Raw genomic sequence first — 24416 nt, forward strand, 5'->3', positions numbered from 1 at the left:
TTCAGAATAGAAGGGAAAATAATGCCTTCATTTGCTTTGTCAGCGTGGGCAGAGGTTGGTTCCTAATGAAATTTGAACATTTGAGTCAGGCAGGGAAAAGGATTAAAACTAATCTAGCAGGCCATTTTCACTTCAGAAGGTGGAAAAGAATTAGCATTTAATGTTTAATTCTCAATTAAATTCAATAAAAGTCAAAGACGCAAAGGAAAATATTTAATTTACTGCAAAGGAAGTGCTTTTTGTAATCTGTCGGAACAACAAAAATCAATTTACTTCCTTTTAGAATCACATCTTTTAAGTGCATTACTGTGTTAAAAAATAGATCAAGATTAATATGAAGATTAAATGAACATTTGCTTTTTACCAGGAGCAAGACGGTGTACAGGAATGAGGGAAGGGAAAGTAAATGTTAATCTATGCATTCGGGTTCTTCATTTGTCTCCCTCTGGTTCAAGCTTTGTGTTCTCTTCACCCACACTGATCTGCATAAAAGGTGTACACGTGACTTTGCATAAATGTGTCACTTCTCTGATGTACTATAATTTTCTATACACAATCATGTGAAGAGATGAAAGATTAGCCAAATAAAAGAGAAAATTATAATTGCGCATGCATATGAACAGTAGACAGTACATAGACACATGTAATTATGGTTTTCTTTTTGATGTGGCTTATCTTTATACACATACATTGTACGTACACTATAAATATAAACTGCATGGACATGACCTGACTGAAGAAACGTCTTTAATAAGGTATTTACAGGTTAACGGTAAACATGCGAGAATGAATCAGTGAGACAGGTGATTCTTAGAGAATCTGTAAGGCCCACTCATCAGTGGCCTCTGCTGCTGGATACCACAGCAATATAATACTGTGATATTAAAGAGTGACGCGTCACAGAGAGACGGACTGCAGCATTTATACACTGACAGAGGACCCCCCTCACACCAACACACACACACACACGCACACACACACGCACACACACACACACACAAACAAATGCACACACACGCACAAACACAAACAAATGCACAAACACACACGCACAAACACAAACAAATACAAACAAATGCACAAACACACACGCACAAACATGAACAAACACAAACAAATGCACACACACACACACAAACACAAACACAAACAAATGCACACACACACACACACACACATAAACACGCACACACACAAACAAATGCACACACACACACGCACGCACACACACACACGCGCATACGCACACACACACAGACACATGCACACATGTGCACACACACGCACACACGCATGCACATGCACACACACAAACACACACACACACACAGACACGCACGCACACACACATGCACACACACAAACACACGCATGCACGCACACACGCACGCATATTGAATACCCGCCACCACGTCTCTCGTGTTGACGTGCACGCTGATAAAACAGAGCTGTATTCTCTGTGCCAGCTGCTGTAACTCATTGGGTATTATCTCATATGATATTGCCACTCTGTCTTCCCTTTGAGCTGTCACCTCAATCACCCCTATCTGGACGCTTATTTTTACCACACGGATGCAACCGGCTCCAGTAAGATCCCCGTGAAAGGCTACGTTTTCAAAGGGGATCTGAGCTACTTTTATGGCGCTCAAAAAAAGGCGACTCAGAAGACCATCAATCCAATTAAACTATGGAGAGAATATAAAAGCAGCTTAACTGCCGTAATTTAATAATACCTAAATGTTAACCTTTTAATTCCCCGGGTCGTTTATGTTTTATGTGTTGCATGTAAAAGCAGAGCGTCTGGTAAATGTGTAATAAGTGTTGATGCATGTTAGGTTAGACCCCGCCCCCCAACACACACACACACACACACACACACACAATTCTTGCTCTGAACTACTGTCACAACTGTTAAACTAAAGAGCAGCTGCAATACTGTTTGAGGAAAAGGTCATTATAAATATATGAATTATAAATTATATTTACTTCAGTAGCCTGACATGATTGAAAGTGAATGCTTCCGGCAGAAATCTATATTTTGGAGCTTTGCGTGACGTGTGTGAAACACCACCTAATTTACTGTGAACTTTGCGTGACGTCTGTGAAACACCATGTCATTGGCTGTGAACTTTGAGTGACATGTTTTGAAACACCGCTTCATTGGCAGTGAACTTTGCATGATGTCTGTGAAACACCACTTCATTGGCTGTGAACTTTGGTGACGTCTGTGAAACACCACGTCATTGGCTGTGAACTTTGCGTTACGTGTTTTGAAACACCACCTCATTGGCTGTGAACACTGATTCCAGCACCTCAGGAGCCATTATTCACTAAGCACCAGAGAGAGAGAGACTGCTGATCTGGGATCAGTACGGCCTTCAGACTCATAAATAAGGTTAGAATATGGACAGAGCAAACCGCATCCTGGATCAGCACTACTACTCTCAGATGTTTTATGAATACACAGGGCCTGAATGTCTGCTGTAAGTCAGGGGAAGGAATGAGGTAATGCTTGCTACATGATTATACAACATCAAGTAATCGATTGTGACTGGAAGGCCCCATTTCTTTGCCTTCTCGGCTGGAAGTATTCACAGCTTTCTGTGACAGGAAAGTATCATCAGCCCAAAAAATAGAAGTTGCCTCCATTGTGCTCGCATGCCCTTCCCAAAACTGGCCCACCGGCAAAATGACCCACACAATGATAAATGGCAGAGGATAACTCACCTTCTCTCATATGCCACGTAAGGCCATGCCACCAAAGGTATGCCAGTTCCTTAGTACACCACATGCCAGTCCAAAATGCCACCACAAGCTTGAAGGCTGACATTTAAACTCCTGCCCAGCTGTGAGCCCTACAGGGAACCAACTGCACTCCCCAGCAATAAACAATGCCTATAGCAGTTGGCATGGAGGGCTGCGAGGTGTTCGTATGCAGGTGTTCATTCCAACCACTAACTTTACCTGCTGATTTCCCCCAATTAACACACCTTCAACCAGAGAGGATCAGCAGGTGTAGTGATTGGTTGGAATGAAAACCTCCATGGCAAGTGATTGGGCACCACCGGCTTATAATACTGGCCAACAGTACAGTGAACCAGCCATTCTTCACCAAGGCACTGCCATGTTCCCTATGGAGCCCAACTGGAGTCAACCCTGGTCTCGGTTTGGCTGCATGTTTTTCATTGTTACTCTGCACTTAATTAATCAGAGCAGTTGATTACACAGTTAACTCACTTCAGCTAGTTACTTGGCTGCTGAATTGGGTGCTAATTCCAGAACTTGTGGCTCTCCAGGACCAGGGTTGAAGTCCCCTATATTAGAGTCAAGCTCTTCGTATAATGGAACGCTTTATTACTTTTTTGTTGCTTTCCAATAAAATCGAGTGCCTTGGTGAGATACTCTGGAGGAAAGCAACAGGTTCGTATTCTTCCCGATACTCTATTCAAAGTTCCAGTGTTCCATGCTTTTTCCATGCACCTTTTTGCTATTTGATATGTTTGTAAGTTTTCAGTTAAAACCCAAGGAACAGAACTTATTTTTAATATAGGTAAGCAATATTTTTGTTCAGGGTACTATGTCACACTAAAGAGTAGCTTTTCATTAAAATGCTAATTTTAACGCAAGTTAACTAAATCACAGCACAGTAACAGGAAAGCATCATTTAAAAGGTGGCACAATGACATAACATTTAAGCACAGCAAAGTGTTGATTTATAAATCAGTTAAATACTTTCAGTCACTGAGACTTTGCATCAAGCTTAGCACATCCACTGCAACAATTCCCCAAGGATATATTTTTAAATACTTATATCTATTGTAAGAATATAGTAATTTCACATTTATACATTTTCACACTCCAATGCTATTCTGATTCATGGTACAGCAAGCTATGGACAGGCACACACACATATATAGCACAATAAATGTGGGTCATAGAGCTGAATTTACAGATACTTCCTCCACATAATTGTGGTCCTGAATGGCAGTGTAACCTGTGGCTGAGGCCAGCCAGAAGCCATATGAAACACTATCAAAGCCTCTTCCCCAGTCCAAAGGTCAGGGAATGGTAAAAGGTTGTGAATTAAAGATCTGTTCCAGGCTTTCATCAGTCGCTGCCAGACGGTCTCTAAAGAGACCAATCTAAACAAGGCTGCTGGCACAGCTGGCCATCTCCAATGATATGACATTTCACACAGAAAGCTGGAGTGGCCTTGGCATTTAAGAGGCTTTTAAAGAGTAAAAGCGCTTTCCTGTACTGCTGAAATTTTTATGCATGATGGTGTCACACATTCGCCCGTGCCTTTGGCTTATAAAAATTTTAAAATACCAGGGGCTCATTTGCAAGAGACCAGTGTGCGATTGATCATCCAGCCCAGCATAACCCGTGCTTCACACGGGGAGTTAAACACCGAACAGAGAGGATAAATGAAACTATTTAAACCAAGGACCAGATTCAACGAGGACCGCACAGGCTCTTTTACTTTGAGTTATTAATTCAAGCAAGTTTCAGATGTTCATATGATTAAACAAAATGGCTGCGTCTAGTCATGACTGAAGAATGCACCACAATTAGTGTCTGCAACTCACCGACCTGGAATTTCCTCTTCGTAATATAAAAGCTTATGGTGCCAGACATAAGCATTCAGGTTACTGAAAGAATCAAATACCTCTCTGAACGAGTTGTGCCAACGAACACAGTGTACTGTGCGTACCCTTGCTTAAGCCGAGATAGTCGGTAAGGTAAAACAAAGTTGCACTAATGCATGTGGCATTTGTTCCCTCGTTCTCGTAGTTAAAAGCCGACAGTTACGTAAACGGAATATCAGCAGAAACTGTCGGTGCATTCCTGTTGATCTTTGCCACGGTGAATTTTTAATCAGCGTTAAAGAATACTTGAAACACGTCTCCTGCCTCCTCCTCAGACTGCCTCCCACAGGCACTTATGTGTCCAGAGTAGCCACTGTCTGATGGGGTTATAATAGACCATTGCGGGCAGTTGAAAATGAGTCAGTGAAGACAGGATAACACAGCCAGTGATTTAAAAGAGCAAGGCTCTTCCCCACCTCTGCCGTCTCTCTGTTTTAATGGACACGGGTGGGACAAACGCGGAGGTGTGATTGCTCCTGCCCTTCAAGATGGAGGGGTTTGAGGCAAGCTGTAGGGACTGCTGTGTGTGTGTGGGCTTGTGATTGTGCGTGAGCGTGTGTGTTTGTGTGTGTGTGTGTGCGTGTGTGTGTGTGTGTCTGTGTGTGTGTGCGGGTGAGTATGTGTGTGTGTGTTTATGTGAATGTGTGTGTGTGTGCGTGAGTATATGCGTGTGTGTGTGTGTGAATGTGCATGTGGGCTTGTGATTGTGCGTGTGCTTGTGCGTGTGTGTGTATGTGAATGTGTGTGTGTGTGTATGTGAATGTGTGTGTGTGTGTGTGTGTGTGTGTGTGTGGGTTTGTGATTGTGCATATGTGTGTGCGTGTTCCTGCGCTGCATTGACAATCAGCTTGACAACGTTTTGTTTGCTTATGCATGTGTGTACGCTTGCATGTGTGTCCGTTGTGTGTACACGTCCACTGGCCTAACACCAGCTGTGTAAAGAACCATGAGTCTTTCACAATGGAAAAAAACACCTGATGCCTCCTACTGGGACTATAAGCCTTCCTCAATCCTGTGCAATTACCCGCTCACTCGCCTGGTAAAGGAGAGAGAGAGAGAGTGTGAGTGTGTGTGTGTGTGTGTATGTGTGTGTGTGTGTTTGCGTGAGAATGAGAGAGTGAGTGTGAGAGAGAGATAGAGAGACAGAGAGAGACCAGACCATGTAAAAATACAGACTTTGGGGCTAAGTCTCTGAACCTTCACTAAAACTGAAGGCACATCAATATCCACGCCTATGATTGCGACAGACTGGTTGTGACAAATGCCTCGGACAGAAATAGAAACCAATTGATTTATTCCTGTGCTTGCTTAGCGGGGCCCGTTGCTTCTCACACATGCTGCGAGCATTCCCTATTCAGATCAACATATTTTATTATTCTGTGTCATTCTGTATTCCTTTAGATCAAGTGCGAATGACCCCTTCAGATTCATTCTCTCTGTCTGAATCCGATAAGAAGTTCCTCAGAAGAGTCAGACAAAAGAGCTGCCACTGCACACACTGCTATTGTGAACAGGATCCCCGCAGTAGTGCTGTTACCACTATCACTGTCGGAAGAGCAACAGATGAAATACAAACAAAACGAATCAACAATCTTGAAATGCATTCCCCGCAATGTACTTTGGGATTTGGACCCAATGCAGCAAACATAAACTAGTTTAGCTAAGCGTCTGTATTTTCACATTAAACAGACATATATACTGACAGTACAAAGGACATTGGCCACTGAGAAAAACATTACTGTTGTTGCACCATTACGGAAAACAGCCTGGGAGGATGGGTATTTATCATGGCTGTATTTGTGTCGAACACACTAGAATGCTTCAACATGCCAATTCTATTTGTGTTCAAATAAAATTAAATAACAAATTAGACCAATTTACCAAGCGCAGGGCATTAACAAACATAAACTGCAAGAGATATTGACACGTAAAGGCCTTTCAATGGCCGTTTGAAAGAAATGAAATCAGATAGATGCTGCCTGAGTTAAGGTGGTGCTTAGGAGTGCTTTTCGCAGCAGCCCGGCATTCTGTAATCTCATTTATGCATATCTGACAAGATAAATAGACATTCAATAAAAACAAGCAGTGGAGCAGAAAATCTGTGTTTTTGACCTGGCTGTGAAAGACCATAGAAACTAATCAAACTGTAACCTGGCCTTCGGAGATAGCACTGACGTTTGTCCTACGTGAGCAGTGGACATATTTGTCTTTTTGAGACATAAATATTTGTATCCCCTAAGAAATGATGCAATCTTTTCACAAATAATTAGCTGATAAAAGCGGCCAAGGTCAGAGCAGTGGTAAAGGGCTGGATGGTTTGGTCCCTGTCTCTGCGCTGAATAACCCCTGAATCACTCACTCCGGGGAAAGCTGTCTGTAGTGAAAGACACCTGAATCACTCTCTCCTGGGAAAGCTGTCTTTAAAAAGCGGCAGTACTCAGTGGATGACTAAACCGCACCTCAAATCTCAGCAAGAGCCACTTTGCAAACCGATTTAAAATATACTTCCTGCTGATTGTGATCAAGTAGGTAATACAACAGTTCTCAAATGAAACACTTCGGGAAAATTAAAGAAGTGTAATCGCTCGCTAAATAGTTTGGATGTCCTGATTAAAATCAACTCAATTTAACTATAGCAGAAAGAGCAAATATAATTAATCCAACTAATCATTACTGTATGGCAGAAAATGCATATCTATTTCTCATGTGAATGCTACAAAGTAGCATGGAATGTATGCTGGTGTGTGAATAGTACCGTTTAGCGCAGACATGGGCAGTCGTGCATTGGCGGGAACATTGAAATAAGGATCAGAAGGTTGAGGGTTTGGTCTTGTGCCCAGTAAGCAAAAGCCTGAATCTAGACTTCTAGAGGGGTGGAAATCCTGGTATTGAGATGTTTTGGCATAAACAAACTGGGTCAACCCGATATATCCTGGATACATAATAGTCAACGACTGGTTTTCACCCAAATGTAGCTGGGTTTCCCCCTGAGTGCCCGGATAGCATTATTTTCCCCGACGTTCAGGAAAAGAATGAAGCCACTGTAGCCACACCATTTGTGCCATAATCAGGTTCTTTTCCCAAGAAGGGAAACTGAATATTTAATGATTAAACAGTAGCCGTAGTAACAAAAAGATGTATGAAGTATGACTTTATTTCTCCCACGTGTATTCTTTGAGCCACGTGTATTCTTTGATTTGCTTCATCTAACACCTACGATCTCCAAATCTACCTTTTTGTAAACACCACGAGACCTTCGGCAGCGACTGAGATTCTGATGCCATTCTTTCCTCCATTGAGGAAATGTAAAAAAAGAGCTATCCGTCGAAGGCCACTGTCAGATAGAAACAACCTGCGTCATGACTGCAACAGCGATTGACCGGGCAAATTTCCCTCAGCTATTAACACGCCCTGGTATTCACTCAGTCAAGTGCTAAGGGCCAAAATATGAACACGCTTCCCATTGAAAAACCGGTTACAACTCCTGAAGGCAATTTTCATGATCAAACCCCCATCCATTTGCCCTCATTTATAGCGATGCACTATAATTCCAATGGCTTTGTAGAGCCTCTGAGACACGAACATGAGCTGGCAAGAAATGAGTAATAAGCCTTGCTGTTCTACAGAGAGAAACTTTGCACCGAATGCGCATATAGGACCTTCACCTGGATGGGTCATTTTTGGTTCCCACTAAAAAGCATGTAATTGAGTGCGCGCTTTAGTGCTATTACACAGGTCTAATAACTGATATCAAATAAAACAATTTCTGTGGCTGTGATTTTGATGGTTCCGCACGGCAAGGTTCCAGTTTCCTGTCGAAATATTTCTCTAAAGTGGTTTGCAAATACAACCATTCATACGAGCGATGCATTAATATTACATTATATGTATGGTAATTTTGTTTTGGTCACAGGGCTGGATTGAAAAGCTAGCCGGATTGGGTGCAGTTGCATCTGCATGCTGATTGTCAGTGCTCTTATTTGTGTTGACAGGAGAGCAGGGGAGAGCGTCAGGAAGGAAATTAAAGGAGGTGAGGTCATCTGCGACCTTTACTGAAGATGGGTACCGGTTACGTTTCCCAGAGACCTTTGCAGTTCTGCAGATAAGTAGGTTCCTTTTTTTCCCCTGTTCTAAAATGGCACTCAACAACATTTCCTCCCTACTTGACATATGATGGAGCTATATGCTAATATTTATTCCTCCTGCATCAAATTCCATTATGTGGCTTCTGAGAAATTGAATGGAAATCCTTAAAGGTTCCCAGAAGGAAATGCAATTCCACGGTGATAAAAAAGAAACACACACAGACACGAACGCGCGGGCACACACACACACACACACACACACACACACGCACGCACACACACACACACACACACAAAGGCACGATTACACACATTCCATATATTCTCAGGGAGAATGCCAATCTCTTCATAATATCCTTCAGGAGAATGGCTATACAGCACAAGGATGTTGTCAAAATGTCAGTTCATCTTTATTTGGTTAAATGTTAATCGAATGTGGCCTGTTTAATGTAATCTGGTCACTGAGCATCCTTCCTGTTCCCAGCATGCACTGATACACACGATGTCCATGATGAAAAACCCAGATCCACAGAGTAATGAACCATCCACTGCTTACTGGCTGGAAAAAGCTGGCCTCCTGGATTATGTGGCGTGTGAGAACAAGACTTTAGAACCGATTTGCCCCCCCCCCCCCCCCAAAATACAGCATTACACATATTAGAATATAATCCAATATAATAAATCCTCCTCCCCCCCACAAAAGACTACACATACACACCTACAGTAACTAAGATGACAAGGAGAATCTGCAAATACTGCGCAGTGGAAGACTACGGAATCCGGGCCAGCTGGCTCTGAGCATACCAGAGGGTACTAATGGTACTCCCAAGCTAACAGGGGGTTGTGCAGCGATTGGACAGCCGTACAGTCGTGATTTGGCATCCCGAATTGGGGGGATGAAAGATAAGAGGGAAATTAGCACGCCGCATCACTGAAAGCACTCTTCAAACTAGAGAGAAGAACAAAGACCTTTTACTTTATCTCCCGCTTAATAGCTCCAGTCTCCATTTCACACGATCACGTGACCCTGGTGTGGACAGAGGCGAGTACGGAGGCGCCTCGAGCACCATGTCCGACGTTAAGCCGCGCGGCTGAACCGTGTCGCGATCAAACCAGTTTGTCAATCAAGTGACGGTACACTGACTTATTTGGTCTTCAAACACTGACAGCAAAACAGTGATTTACTCCTTATAACTGGGAGATATCCGTTGCTTGCCAAGTATTTCCTTATTGATAGTTTTATTTCCAGCGTACCTGTAAAGCGTGGTTCTGACAGTAGCTCTATAAAAAGGGCTATATAGATAAAAGTCAATTTAACTGAATTTATTTTCACAGGAAGCCATCATCACACACGCCAAACAGCCAAAAAATAATGAACTGAAGTACTTCTGCTCCAGTGAAATTCTCTGAAGGTTACAGATTCCTGGTCCATCACGAACAATCAATTAAACAACCTTGTGGAAAAAGACACAGTAGCATAGCATAATTATAAAAAAATTCATACATAAAAAGAGGAATATTTCGCAGTAATTCCTCTCGGTATGCGTTATTTAAGCACCAATCAGGCCTGCTTCATCCCAAACGCTGTGGCAGTTCCCATGTGAGACGCACCACCCCCTGGTGTACAGCGCTGTGATTCAGCTCGGATGGTGTTCGAACTGGAAGTTCTAATTAGGGTCTTATCCTCTGTGCTGGCAGGCAGAAGCAGCGTGAGGAGGGTTTGCCTGTCATGGCTACTCCGTCACACCTAGGACAGGAAGCAGAGCTGGACCCCCCACCACTGCATCCCCCCACGAGCCAGGCTCACAGCCAACACCTACCAAACCCCCACCCTCACCAACCTCACCAGCCAGGCTCACAGTTAACACCTACCAAACCCCCACCCTCACCAGCCAGGCTCACAGCTAACACTAACTACCAAACCCCCACCCTCACCAGCCAGGCTCACAGCCAACACCTACCAAACCCCCACCCTCACCAGCCAGGCTCACAGCTAACACCAACCACCAACCCCCTCCCCCCCTCACCAGCCAGGCTCACAGCCAACACCTATCAAACCCCCACCCTCACCAGCCAGGCCCACAGCTAACACCAACCACCAACCCCCTCCCCCCCTCACCAGCCAGGCACACAGCTAACACCAACCACCAACCCCCTCCCCCCCTCACCACCCAGGCACACAGCTAACACCTACCAAACTCCCACCCTCACCAGCCAGGCCCACAGCTAACACCAACCACCAACCCCCCCCCCCCCCTCACAGCTAACAACAACTGCTGCACCTCCACTCTCACCGGACACTGGACCACATACAATATTGTCACCAGGAACAGTAACTTGAAGACTGCCTGGGTGGAGAAATAAGGTTTGTGCAGAATATGTTTGAGTGTGTGTGTGTGTGTATGTATTTGTCAATTTGTTTGCATTTATGTAATGATGATGAGATATATTTTTTACGATGGCCCCCATCATAAGCCTACTTTGCACTTTCAAAGTGAGCAATTTGAGGATGCAATTTGATTATAAATGCTATTTTTTAAGTTGGGCCATTTAGACAAATTGGCAAATGGAAATCACTGGGCAGCTTTGATCAAATGCAGATTGGAATCTGCATTCAAATGAAAAATTAATGATAAGTTAAGTAAAGGCTACAAAAGGTCACGGTGTACTCTCATTTACTCCTAATTATTTCCTTGTGGCCAAACAATGACGGTTTGAATATGATGTTTACTCATTTTCAAAAACCGGATTAACACTTATTGTTAACCCTTCAACACACAGATGACATCTCAGTCCTTCTGAGATTATGCTTATAGGGCAATTAAAGAAAGAAACACCGCAATTATGTCTCCATCAGTGTTTGGCCTTTATACACAATGGCTGTCTTATTAGGCATCTTCTCTCATTTAGCCGTACTGCTTCATTACATTAACCCTGTGTAATGGAGGAGGCCATAAAGAAAAGTAGCATTTAAATGGCATTCAATCAGCTACCTGCCAGGTGCGCAAAAACAATAAGTGAATGGATTCCAGGTGTGTCCAGTAAACAGTGAGGATTTGTGCTCTTTCCACGCATGATTCCACACCGGATCAAATCATTCAGGTTTTAAATGAAATATTGGTATTTTTAAGAATTGTTTGCATTACTAAGACTAAGACTTATTAAGTATTTAGCAATGCATTAAACATACATTTAACAACTGTGCTCTGTAATCATGTAATGCTATGTAATGAAATAGCACAGAGGATACGATAATAAAATATTAGCTCACTGTGTGACATTGATACATTTTTTCTATTATTCTCTTAAATTACACCATTTTATTCAGCTTGAACAAGTGCTCTTTTTCCACAGGGGAAAGTCTCACACGGTGACCAGATAAGCAGGCTCCCATGGCTCCCGCAAGGATATTCTCACATTCATATGAATGTGAATTAATCTGGAACGACACCGGCCGGCCTTGAACCCGCTGACATATCTGTGGGCTCTGACACTTTGCTATTAGGCACATCAGGAGGTGGCCAGGGCCTCTGTCACGTATGCAGTTATTGATTTTCTCCACCCTGTCCTTTGACATTTGCTTATCTTGGACCACATCTAAGTGTCTCCCATTGATGTCTACAGTATCTGGAAATCTACTAAGCTGTTTTGTCATTTGTTTACTCGGTAGCAAAGTAAGAGAAAGCACACAGCCGCAGAGAATAATAAGCTCTTCCAGGGCGTCTATTAGAGCAGCTCCCGGTTGGGAAGGCTGAATCCCTGGGGGCAGGGGACCAGTAGCACCCCTATAGGAGACTGGACTGGTGCTTAAAGGGTGGTGGCCTATGGGCAAGCCGAGGCGTGATCTTCCCAAAAAACACCCAATGTGACGCCAAGCAGGAGTGGGTGCTGGTCTGTCCCAGTGTGTGCGCAAGGTGCTACGCTCTTGGTATCTTCATCACACACTACTCACAAAACAGCGGGCTCCCACAGCAAGGAAAACACCACTCAATCCTGCATTGATTTCAGACAGGAAGGCTAACAGGCACTCTCCATTTCCCCTTCACTTCCAGTGCTTCATTATCGGGGCGCAGCATTAACCAAAAGGCATTCTGGGGAATCCGTACACCCCACACAGTGGGGCTATTAATGCATAATGCTAAATGTTACAGGGAGAGGTGACTTGGAAGAGAGGGCATCTAACAGGAGACCCCAGAAAATGACCCAGGTGATTCTATATGTTATTCTTCGCAATAGCAGGACCCAAATGCAGGCAGGAGCAGGCAATGTGCTGGACACCTCTAGATCCTTCCCCTGCAAAAGCACCACAGCCCCCAGGACTCTCAGCGAGCCGTATTTCCATATAAAACCTAATTTGAATGTGATGTCTTTGGTTTCAAAAGAATCCAGCGCATCAATAGCCCCCTTGATTAGATTTTCACCTCGGAGCCGACACATATGAATATTTATTACCGTGGATGCAGATTGCCCTCTTTGCATTGCTCTGATCTTGAATATTATCCTCCGCTAATTTTTATTTATTTTTTCATAGAAAAGAAAATTTGGTGAAGGCAGTGTTTGCCTGTAAAGTGACAGTGCTTCAGATAATCCTGTTATTGTTCCATTCAAACGGCAGTGTCGGTTCACTCATCTGTTGTTGGATTGTTTTTGTATCATTAAAATCTAAAGGCCGTAATGCATAAAGTATATATCAAAGAAACACTACAACACAAGAATATTTTATATTCAATTAATTGCAATTCATGGTTTTTTAATGGGCACACCATAAGCAACCCCGCTTTAAAAGCATCATATTTTGTTATTACAGTAATAAAATGCATAAATGAATTTCTATAAATAAAGACAACTGCGACAAAACCCTTTGCCTTTCCTAATTCAAAACCAAACTAGTCCTGGGGCCCAGTGCACATGGTGGTTTTTGTTCTAGCTGACCTCTCTATCAGCTACGTTTGATTGAGCCATTAACGCAATGCTGATCAGGATCTGGCATCAGGTAACCTGCTGTTGGTCTGGCAAAATAAATAAGTGTCAGGTGTGTGTGTGTGTGTGTGTGTGTGTATGTGTGTGTGTGTGTGTGTGTGTGTGTGTGTATGTGTGTGTGTGTGCGTGCGCAAGTGTAGTTGTTTGGAATCAAAAGTAAAAAAATAAAAAACATGAGAAAAATAGCTAATTTGACATATCATTATTACATTATTATTCCTTCGATTAAATAATTCAATTTAATATTCAATATAATGAACTTCCATCTCATCTATTGGTGAGATTCCCACCTGGGCTGAGAATGGGCTATTATTCATTCATTCCAGAAAAGAGTTTCTCAGAGGAATCCTTACTTGACTACCATCAGTTTAAAGCTTTGGGAAGCTATCAGGATTACTATTGCTACCACAGTAGATGTGTCACGTCTGCACAGACAATCTGTACAGCTCATTTCACCCGGAACAAGGGCTGTGAATGAGAGGAGATGGTCAATCTTGAAAATAATCCCCCTACTTCAGATGGTCCGAATGTGTAATAGCATTGAAAAAACACTGCAAAATAAAATTTTATGACATTTTATTTTTTACTTTATGTTAACAAAACAAATTCTCTTGAACAACTATCCAGTATCGATCAGCTCACATATCTAACTAGCTAATTCCTGTAAGAAATACTGCATGTCATAGTTAGCACATCCCTGAGATGCAGAATTCAGATCACAGCAAACATAATCCTCACTAGCTCAAGTTAGCTCTCACATAAATTTTCATTTATTTATGGAAAAATGTGTCAACAGCATTGTTTTTTGTTTTGTTTTTTATCATGAAATGCTTAATTTCCACATTTTCCTTGCATTTATCTCCCAATTTGAATGAGCTCACAATATGTACTGTGTCATGGCTCTGCACTCTACACTCATACCAAGGTATCGTGACTAAAGCACCATCAACAAACTCACATGTGAGCCAGAGACTCTTTTTCACATTACAAGACATACAACAAACTGGACAAAATGGCCCTTCACTCATTGAATACAACTGGTTACCGGTAGGCAACAGGTAATTAGCTAGGGGGTATGCAACCATTACTGTCTGAACTGTCAAACACGACCCTGATGTGGGGATAATAACATGGTTCATATCCATGGTTCAGATCAGTAACGTGTATTCCACAGCCAACACTCATGCCAAAATTGACCATTGAGCCACCTGTTACTCGTGTAAAAATACACTTTATTAGGGACACGTACTTATTCATGTGATCTAATCAGCCAATCGTGTTGCAGCAGTGGGATGCATAAGCTTACAATGTAGGAGATTCAGTTAATGTTCACATCAACCATCAAGAATGGGAATAAATGTGATCTAAGTGACTTTGACCATGGCATGATTGTTGGTGATTTGAGTATATCAGAAATTGCTGGATTTTCATGCACAACAGTTTCTATAGAGTTTGCACAGAATGGTGTGAAAAACAAAAAATCATCCAGTGAGCAGCAATTCTGTGGGCAGAAACACTTTGTTAATGAGCGAGGTTAGAGGAGAAGGGCCAGACTGGTCAATACTGACAGGAAGGTGACAATAACGCAAATAAACACACACTACAACAGTGGTATTAAGAAGAGCATCTCTGAACACACAACACGTCAAACTACAGCAGCAGAAGACTTAATAAGTCTAATAAATACCTAATGAAGTGCTCACTGAGTGTATATTGCCATCTATTACCTGGGATGGGCACAAATGCTAAATGATGCAATGCATTGATAAACTGCAATCAAAATGGCGGAAGTAGCATAGGGGCATAAGAAAGAGGCCTGCAATACAAGCCGTCCTGAAATAAATTCAGGCAAATACACATTTGAAATAAATGCATTGAAAATATGTGTCTCACTGCCCACACCCATCCATCACTTAATTTAACACTGCATAATGCACAACAGGCTATGCGCTAGGCTAGCAGCACAGGGCATGCGTCACAATCCTATGACACTGTGATAGAGCAATGAGACAGCACTCCCTGATATTTTAAAATTCACAGTGACAGCACTCTGCCTGACACAAGACGATCTGTCTATTAATGACACTCGTAAGCCAATGGACCCTGAATTACTCCAGTTCTCTCAGTTGAATTCCGGCAGTTTCTGAGGAGCCCTAGTTCCCTCGGATTGCCACTTTGATTGACAGCTTGCATTTGGCACGTCGTCATTGAAGCAGACTGTCTATTGAATCAATAACAGACAGCAGTCTCAACAGTCTATTTAAGAAAAAAGAAATGGCACAAAATCCAAATGTTCTCTACTGGTGTGAATAAATTTTGCTTGGGGAAAAAAAAAGTGAGATGATGTTATCATCAATCTGATGGCAGTGAGAATGATGTTGTTTGCTGGCATTAATGCAAAGAACCACAGACTTATTTTCTCCATTTTGATTTCAGAAGTACTAGGACATAAAGATAAGTACCAAAGCATCCAATGGAGGATATCGACCTGTTCTTTTTATTTGACTACTGATTTATCCACATTTAGGCTAATTTCTGAAAATGTTTGTGTCTGTGTTATTTCTTTACTATCTTCTAGAAATGCAGCTGCACTGTACTGTAAATGTACCTATGGATGTTCATAAAAGGTTTCACATAAAAAACACCAAAACTGCTAACCAATCTATTAACATGAAACAGTGTCATTCAAATATAGTGAAGCTCAGTCTAAACTCATTTTAACATCCTGAGATGATACATTCTCAGTTGCCTTTATTCTTTACAGAATCCAAACCTTGCATGATTCATCCCAACACATATTTTCAGAGAACCTGAAAATCTCAACAAAACATCATATATTACTGTTCACACAGTGATCACTTTATTAGGTATTTATTAGACTTTATTAGAGTCTTCTGCTGCTGTAGCCTATCCACTTAGAGTCATTATGCGTTGTGTGTTCAGAGATGCTCTTCTGCATACCATTGTTTTAATGTGTGTTTTTTTGCTTTACTGTCACCTTCCTGTCAGCTTTGACCAGTCTGGTCATTCTCAATGGACATCTCTAATTAACAAGGCTTTTTTGCCCACAGAACTGCTGCTCACTTGATGTTTTTGTTTTTTGCACCATTCTCTGCAAACTCTATAGGGACTGTTGTGCATGAAAATCCCAGGAGATCAGCAGTTTCTGAGATACTCAAACCACCCTGTCTGGCACCAACAATCATTCCATGGTCAATGTCTCTTAGATCACATTTTTTTCCCCATTCTGATGGTTGATATGAACATTAACTGAAACACCTGACCCGTATCTGCATGATTTTATGCATTGCACTGCTGCCACATGATTGGCTGATTAGATAATCACATGAATAAGTATGTGTACAGGTGTTCCTAATATCCTAAAATGAGTGAGTGTATATGAGTGTACACATAACACACTGATGATTCAATCTATTGAATTGAAATATACAACTATCACATGAATCTTTTTTACAGCCAAGAGCAACAAAATGGCGGATGCTACCATTGAACAGAAAGGACTTCAACTCTTAAAAAAAGAGTAAAGATTTCTCACACTTACATCACCCACTCCGGTCTGGAGGATGCGCACCCCCGTCTCCTCCTGCAGCTGGTCTTTACTCTGAGCTGTGAGACAGAAGAGAGCCAGGTGAGACAGGTCCAAAACCCCTGCTGCAGCTGGTCTTTACTCTGAGCTGTGAGACAGCTCCAAAACCCCTGCTTCAGCTGGTCTTTACTCTGAGCTGCGAGACAGAAGAGAACCAGGCGAGACAGCTCCAAAACCCACTGCTTCAGCTGGTCTTTACTCTGAGCTGTGAGACAGCTCCAAAACCCCAGCTTCAGCTGGTCTTTACCCTGAGCTGTGAGACAGCTCCAAAACCCACTGCTTCAGATACGCTTTACCCTGAGCTGTGAGACAGCTCCAAAACCCACTGCTTCAGATACGCTTTACTCTGAGCTGTGAGACAGCTCCAAAACCCCAGCTTCAGCTGGTCTTTACTCTGAGCTGTGAGACAGCTCCAAAAGCCCTGCTTCAGCTGGTCTTTACTCTGAGCTGTGAGACAGAAGAGAGCCAGGTGAGACAGCTCCAAAACCCACTGCTTCAGCTGCCCATTACAGCACGGGCAATAACCATAAAGACACCATTCAGTCTCTCAGCCTGCACGATTGGCCTTAGCTTTCCATAACACATTTGGATTTGAAGGATATGCTTCTATTTTTTGGCAATTTAGTACAAAAGACATGTACAGTATGATGTTATATGAAAAATGTAAATCACTTTTACTCTAGCTCAGATTCAAAGCTTTGAAAATGCTTTTAATGTAAAAAAAAAAAAAGTAAAGAAATATGTACATATTATTCAGGCTGAATCTCTGAGCATGAAGATTGCTTGTCACCCTCAGTAGTACAGTGCACTGTACGTTTATGTACATTAAGGCTGCTTTTGCTGTCCCGGTTTTCCCCAAATCATTTTTTCCTAAGAGCAAAGCCTACTGCAGAACATAAATATATCCAATTTAAAATACATTTTTAAAGTATTTCAATTGTGACCAGCGTGAATGGTTCAAGGATGAGAAAATACATATACTGCTTCAAGTTTTATACTAACAGTGAAATACTGTACAAATAACAACCTCAATCTATTCATTTATTTCTGAGGATACAATAAAAGGCAAAAAAAAAAAGGCTTCATAGTTTTCTCCACCTCCATTTGTTTGCTTCTTGCACCTGGCTTAGTACAGCTACATTATCAAGCTGCAAGCACAATGGAGCACTATGAGACAGACTAAATACAACATATAAAATCTGTCCTGACTGCTCCAGGCCTGATCTGAAGCTGCTTGTCATCTCAAGGCATGGGTAATGAGATTATTTTCTTGTCCTATTGTCTCAATTATTTATCTCTTAATCAAATTACTTCACTGCCATAGACTGTAATGACCCTGCCTCATTATTCAGTTTGTATACTAACAGGCATGTCAAAATGAACTTTTGCACACTTGGAACAAACATTGAAAAAAAAAAACCCGGAGAAATAAACAAATACGTAAATCAAATGTACAAACAAATACATGAAAACGCTAAATGTTTGTTGCACAGCTCTGCTTGTGTACATGGTTTATATAATGTAAATAAATGGAAAAGCCCCAACTGTGATGGATATCACATTGATCAAACTTCCACATGAAATCATTAGCATGCTCAATTGCATGTAAAAAGAAAACCCACTATGTCAGATATCCAAAATTGAATACATGGATACTTATTAAAATATATATTTTGTCCATATTTAGCTAAGCAAATGGCACCTGAAGAGAAGCGTTTGCATAGCGAGATCAGATCACGGGGGCTGTAATAATTTACACAATGGAGAATAAAATGGAGGAAAGCGAGCGTAATTACATTTTGTTTGTTTGCATGTGAATGTGTCAGAGTGGCAGTGCAGAGTCCTTTAAATCGCATTCCCCAGATAAAGGATATGCAGATCAGCCCGAAGACCCCAGCCCTACAATGCTCTCAACGTTCTGCAATAGCCTATTTAATTAGTATTTTAATTTATCAGAATAATTATTTGCACTTGACAATTTATGCAGTATTCCATATAATTAAGCACGTGGCTACAGAGGAATAATTTGGTGGAGGCTCTTCTCAGTGGCTATTCTAACCTGAAAGGATCGGGGCCTGTCTCATCTGTGATCTCAATAACAATGAGGACAACTTAATGGTGCTGTCAGGACTGATCTCAGACCTGTCACTGCGCAGGCCTGCCGGAGGGGACCTGACCAGCACAAAGACAAGTCCCTTTCCTGCGTTTGCTCACTCTTCAGGCACGTCTCAATCTCCCACACTGGCCCTGAACCCTGACAAAATGTAATGGAGTGGCAGGACTAAGAATGTAGAAGTTGTTGCTCATTTCTGTGAGTAGGACAATGGTGTAGAACACTGTCTGTACGGGACTGCATAGAGGTTAGGTGCAAAGATGCAACACAGGAGTCGAGTGATGAGCAACTGCACACTTTTTGATTCCTTGAACAACAATGATGCTTGACTAAAGTGGTCTTTGCTTTGACAAACCCAGTGATTTTGGCGATGCAAAGACAAACCTTTATTAAATTTAATTATTTGTATGTTGAAAGCATAGAACACTGAAATACATACTTCTGAATTAATTATTGGAAGTAATTTATTTAAACCAAAAACCAAAACCAGGTTATTTAAACCGAAAAGGTTATTTAAAATAAAAAATACAACAGTATCAATTGCTTACTGAGTAGGTTGAATAATCTACAATAACTGTAATAATCAAGTCTTTTGAAAAACAGCTCATCGAAGGCCACACAAATAAAATATAAAAGTATGAACAACTAAAACAAAGTTTTTCAAATTGATGGTAACAATATTTTAAAAAACATATTGACCCAGACCCAGCACTGCTTTTCAAATACCAGACAATGATATTTTTCAAATGTACAAATGGCTTAGAATTCTCATTATTCTCCTGCAACAATAAAACAGTGCGTTTTAATTAACACTCTCAACTTGATTCAACAAATTATTGATCAAAACCCTGTGAGTGAGGATAATGCATTCTCAGCAGGGAAGTACAATATGCAGGGTTTTCATTTCAGGAGAATGCCAGGTGAAGGTAGTGCTACCTACATTCAAATAACTCTCAAATAAAGTACTCGAGTTTTGCACAAACACAGCGAAAAAATATATATTTCTCTCAAGCTAATGCATTCACTCTCTTGCATTCAGAATTCATGTTTTGTCAGGACCACAAAGGTACGATTGCATTCCTAATGACAGGGTGAGCCTGTGTCGCCGGCACACGGCTCTAATGGAGACGTGAAAGCGCAGTAATTGTATGGCAGTGCTATAATATCTCCATAACTTTAACAGAAGCTCCTTGTGTGTTCGGTAAAGCAAAATGCTGACAAAGTGATTCAGAGCCGGAAAATGGACAAGAATCAAACCGCGGATCTCTGTGGCGCGGTGGTGAATCACAATCCGGGTGATTTTAAACAGGGGGGTCGGGCGGCGATGGACATATTGTGTTGTGCTCTCCAAGGACAAAGAAACAGGTTCAAACAAACAAAGAAAAAAACGAAAACTGGAACACAATTGGACCTGATGTTGGCCAGCATGCTATGACTACCATGGTCAGCTGTCAATCAAAAGAAAGAAAATAAAAACAAGAGGCGAAATCGAAAGGGAATTAATATTCACTTGAAATCCCCAAACATGTAATGCCATTCGAATCAAATGCAACGACAAATAAAGCAATTCGAGGGCGGACAGGCTCTTGAGAGACGGTCTGTCATCCGGCGGTTATAATTAATCACAATAGACGCTTGCTCAGTCTGAGAGTTGGCTCCGGCGTCCTTGTTTACTTCGTGCGCGTCTTTTCATATTTCAACCTTTCAATCCTGCTGAAATCTCCGATAGGAGCTGGAGCGCTATCTGCTTGTGTTATTTAGAGCGGCCGTGATAAAAGGCGTAATTAGGCCACATTGGAGGGGAAAGGGCGTCGATTGAAAGGTCAGGAACGGTGTTTTGTCTTAATGAGGACACCGTTGAGAATACTGCAGAGATTTGCGGGACCGGGGAGTCCTCTGTCCGGCCGAAAGAGAGCATGCTGATAAACATGCGATGACCCTGGAGCTTTTAAGCTCCCTGCTCAGCCGTGATAAATAAGGCTTTGTCACCGCCTGCTTTTTCTTCCACTTAGGGCTCCGGACAAGGGCCAACAAGGAACCAGTCAAAAAGTCTGGCTGGGTACCTCCACAATGCCGATATCCTGCAAAATCCAGCAGCTGACAGGCTACCCAAGTGTAAAATCAAGCTTGACCAGCTTAAAATGACCAGCTACCAGCTGTTTCAAAACATAGCTTCAGCTGGTCAAACCATGTTAAGTATGGAGCTGGTCTGAACTGGTCAACCAGCCACCAGCTGCTTCAAAAGCAAGCATGAGCTGTTTTTTTTCAGCAGGGTACACTTGCTGAGGTTCAAAGTACTGTTTTTTTATTCTTCACACATACCGCAACGGTCTCTCTACACCCACTTTAAATGCAAATGTAACATATAGAACATATCGCAGTGCAGCGTATTGTTTGCCACTTCTATAGGATGTGGCACATTAGGGCTGTAATTCCAGTGTCTCGTGATCTTAACATTTTATTCATGTCTTGCAGGTGTTTCGGTTATGTGGAATTTATAAAGTGATAATCTTTTTACAAGATTCATGCTCTAAACACAAGCAAATGGAACCTGAGAATGTCAACAGTTTCAAAGCATAGTTTCTGCTCTATGTGTTGTATGAAGGGACTTCAGGGACGTACAGTAATTCTGTATCTAAATGGAAGAGTGCCTCGGCAAATATTATCAAATAATAATTATTATTAATGGTTGGATTCACAGTTATGTAACAGATAGGCTGTATATCTGTGCTTACAGATGCAGATCGCTGTGCTGCTGTTGTTTTAACAGCATAAATGCTAATTACATTCATATCTGGATAGATAAAGATGTCAGGTGTCCATGTCTCCACTAGAATCAGACATTTTGTTCTGTTTCTCTGGCTAACAGCCCCCCATTACTGACTGTCCTGCCCCGCTCTGCTCAGCAGACCCCTAACAGATGCCCTGATCCTCTCAGCTCCCTGCTCATGGAGAGGCAGCAAGGGAAAAGGGAAGAAAATAAAACTCCTTCTCTCTCTCTCTCTCCCCACTTCCCTCTCTAACCACCACCTCTCACTCTTTCATTCTCACTGTATCTTTCCTACAGCAACAGTCTCTCTCACTGCAACTCTCTCTCTATTCCCATCTCTCACTCTTATTCTGCCTCTCTATCACCTAACACTCTCCCTCTGTTTCTCTCACTCACCAGCTCTCTCCCTATCCACCTCTCACTGTCCCATTTTTCCTCCTTCTCTCTCTCTCTCTCTCTCTCTCTCGCTCTCACACACACACACACAAACTCTCAATCTCTTTCCTCTCCTCTTTTATACGGGCTGTAATCTGTGTCAGGCAGGGTGTGAGGAGAGCTCTGAATCAGTGCCGCTGTTTTAAGCCCTACCCCCTGTCTCACTTAAAGAATTGGATAACACTTCCATTCAGCTCCTGCAAATCTGTCTTGTCCAAAACAGTGCGCTGAATGGCCACGCACGCAGGGAGCAGCTACCTGAATGCCCTCCAATCACAGCATCTTTTTGTGACAGGCCGAAAGGACTCCATTTGAATTTCAACAAAGGCTCATTCCACAATCCAACATGGCCGCCGTGCCAGGCTCTGGAGCGGGTTTAGGCGGGGAACCGCTCTCGTCATTGTGCTTCTGTGGCTGTGTGAATCCGTCACCTCGGCAAGAGTTCAGCACACTCATCACCGCATTCTCTCACTAGTCTCGCTGCTCGACCTGCGGCATGGCACCCTCCGTAACCCCCCTGTATGCACCCCCCCACACCTGAAACCTGAAACGTCTTGATTCCTGCTCTGTGGAAGAGAAGACCAAAATGTGCCACTTAATAAAGAAACGGCACCAGTCCTAAAACGATCAACTGAAAGACTACAGGGCAGATGGTATGAGGAATTTCTAATATTTATATTACTACCTGATTTCTCATAACAAAAAACATACACAATTATAGGTATTATGCAGTCATATTAGCAAAATATGAGCAGTAAAAATGAATGCCCCGATTCCGGATGTTATAATGTGTGCATCAACATCTCTCTCCCTCGAGCTCGACTGACAAGAATGGAACTGTATTATAAAACAAGAACACAAAACCGTATTTACACACCATCCTAGTCAGTCCTTGTTGTGTGTAAATGCTGGTGGCATATTTCATTTTAATCATCTAACCTGTAGATAATTATTTTACAACAAAGCTGCATTTCAGTGTCTGTTCAAAGCAGCACAGTATGTGCTATATGGCTAATAATGCAGATTATGGCAGAAAGAACATCAGCAACAATGAGCTCATCCAGTACCAAAATTCTATCCTCATAAAATACTCCCCAGTATTGTATATATTCTGAGATATAAATAATCATATTTTCTTTTTCAATGTTTTTCTGATTTGTTTATGGACGTGCATGCATATGCAAGCACACACACTTGCACACACAAGCACGCACACGCACACACACTTGCACACCCACACACACACACACACACACACACACACACACACACACAGTAATGTCACAGAGAGGAGAGTAGATCCTTGTGTATCCGGAGAGGAAAATTATTATACTTAAAAACAACTCATCAGGATAGGCCTGTAGGACAGGCCCAGGCCTGTAAAGTCAAGATGATTTTAATCAGCGTTCTGCTGTTTGCAGCTACAATTTGCCACGTCCTTGGTGAGGAAGAGCACAACCCCAGCAGTAAATAAAGCACTGCCTGGCCAGCAGTTCTCTCAGACAGCACTCGAATGTGTACGAGCCCATCCAACGCCTGATATTCCCCAGCCTCACACTCACACGCTCGCATTCTGCTCAGAGAGAGCCGTGTCTTTGTTTACCCTGTTTTTCATAAAGTACATGGACTGGGTTATTTTCTTTAAAATGCCATCAAGTGTTGTTCTCAGGGGGGAAAATCTTTCTTTATGGTAGGGTGCCATTTTTAAATAGGCAGTTAGCCTGAAATGAATCTTCTATTCTATAGAAACGGCGATGACATTGAAAGGTTACAATTA

General features: G+C 42.1%; 1 protein-coding gene across 1 annotated transcript in view; it reads right to left on the reverse strand.

Annotated features, from left to right (window-relative positions):
* Positions 1-24416, reverse strand: part of ptprn2 (protein tyrosine phosphatase receptor type N2) — a 203171-nt gene that overhangs the window by 68509 nt on the left and 110246 nt on the right. The window contains exon 12 of the mRNA XM_061239019.1: positions 17277-17341. Within this exon, the coding sequence (XP_061095003.1) occupies positions 17277-17341 (65 nt within the window). The remainder of the gene's footprint in view (positions 1-17276; positions 17342-24416) is intronic.

The sequence above is a fragment of the Conger conger genome, chromosome 4, assembly GCF_963514075.1.
Source record: "Conger conger chromosome 4, fConCon1.1, whole genome shotgun sequence".
NCBI classification, from domain to species: Eukaryota; Metazoa; Chordata; class Actinopteri; order Anguilliformes; family Congridae; genus Conger; species Conger conger.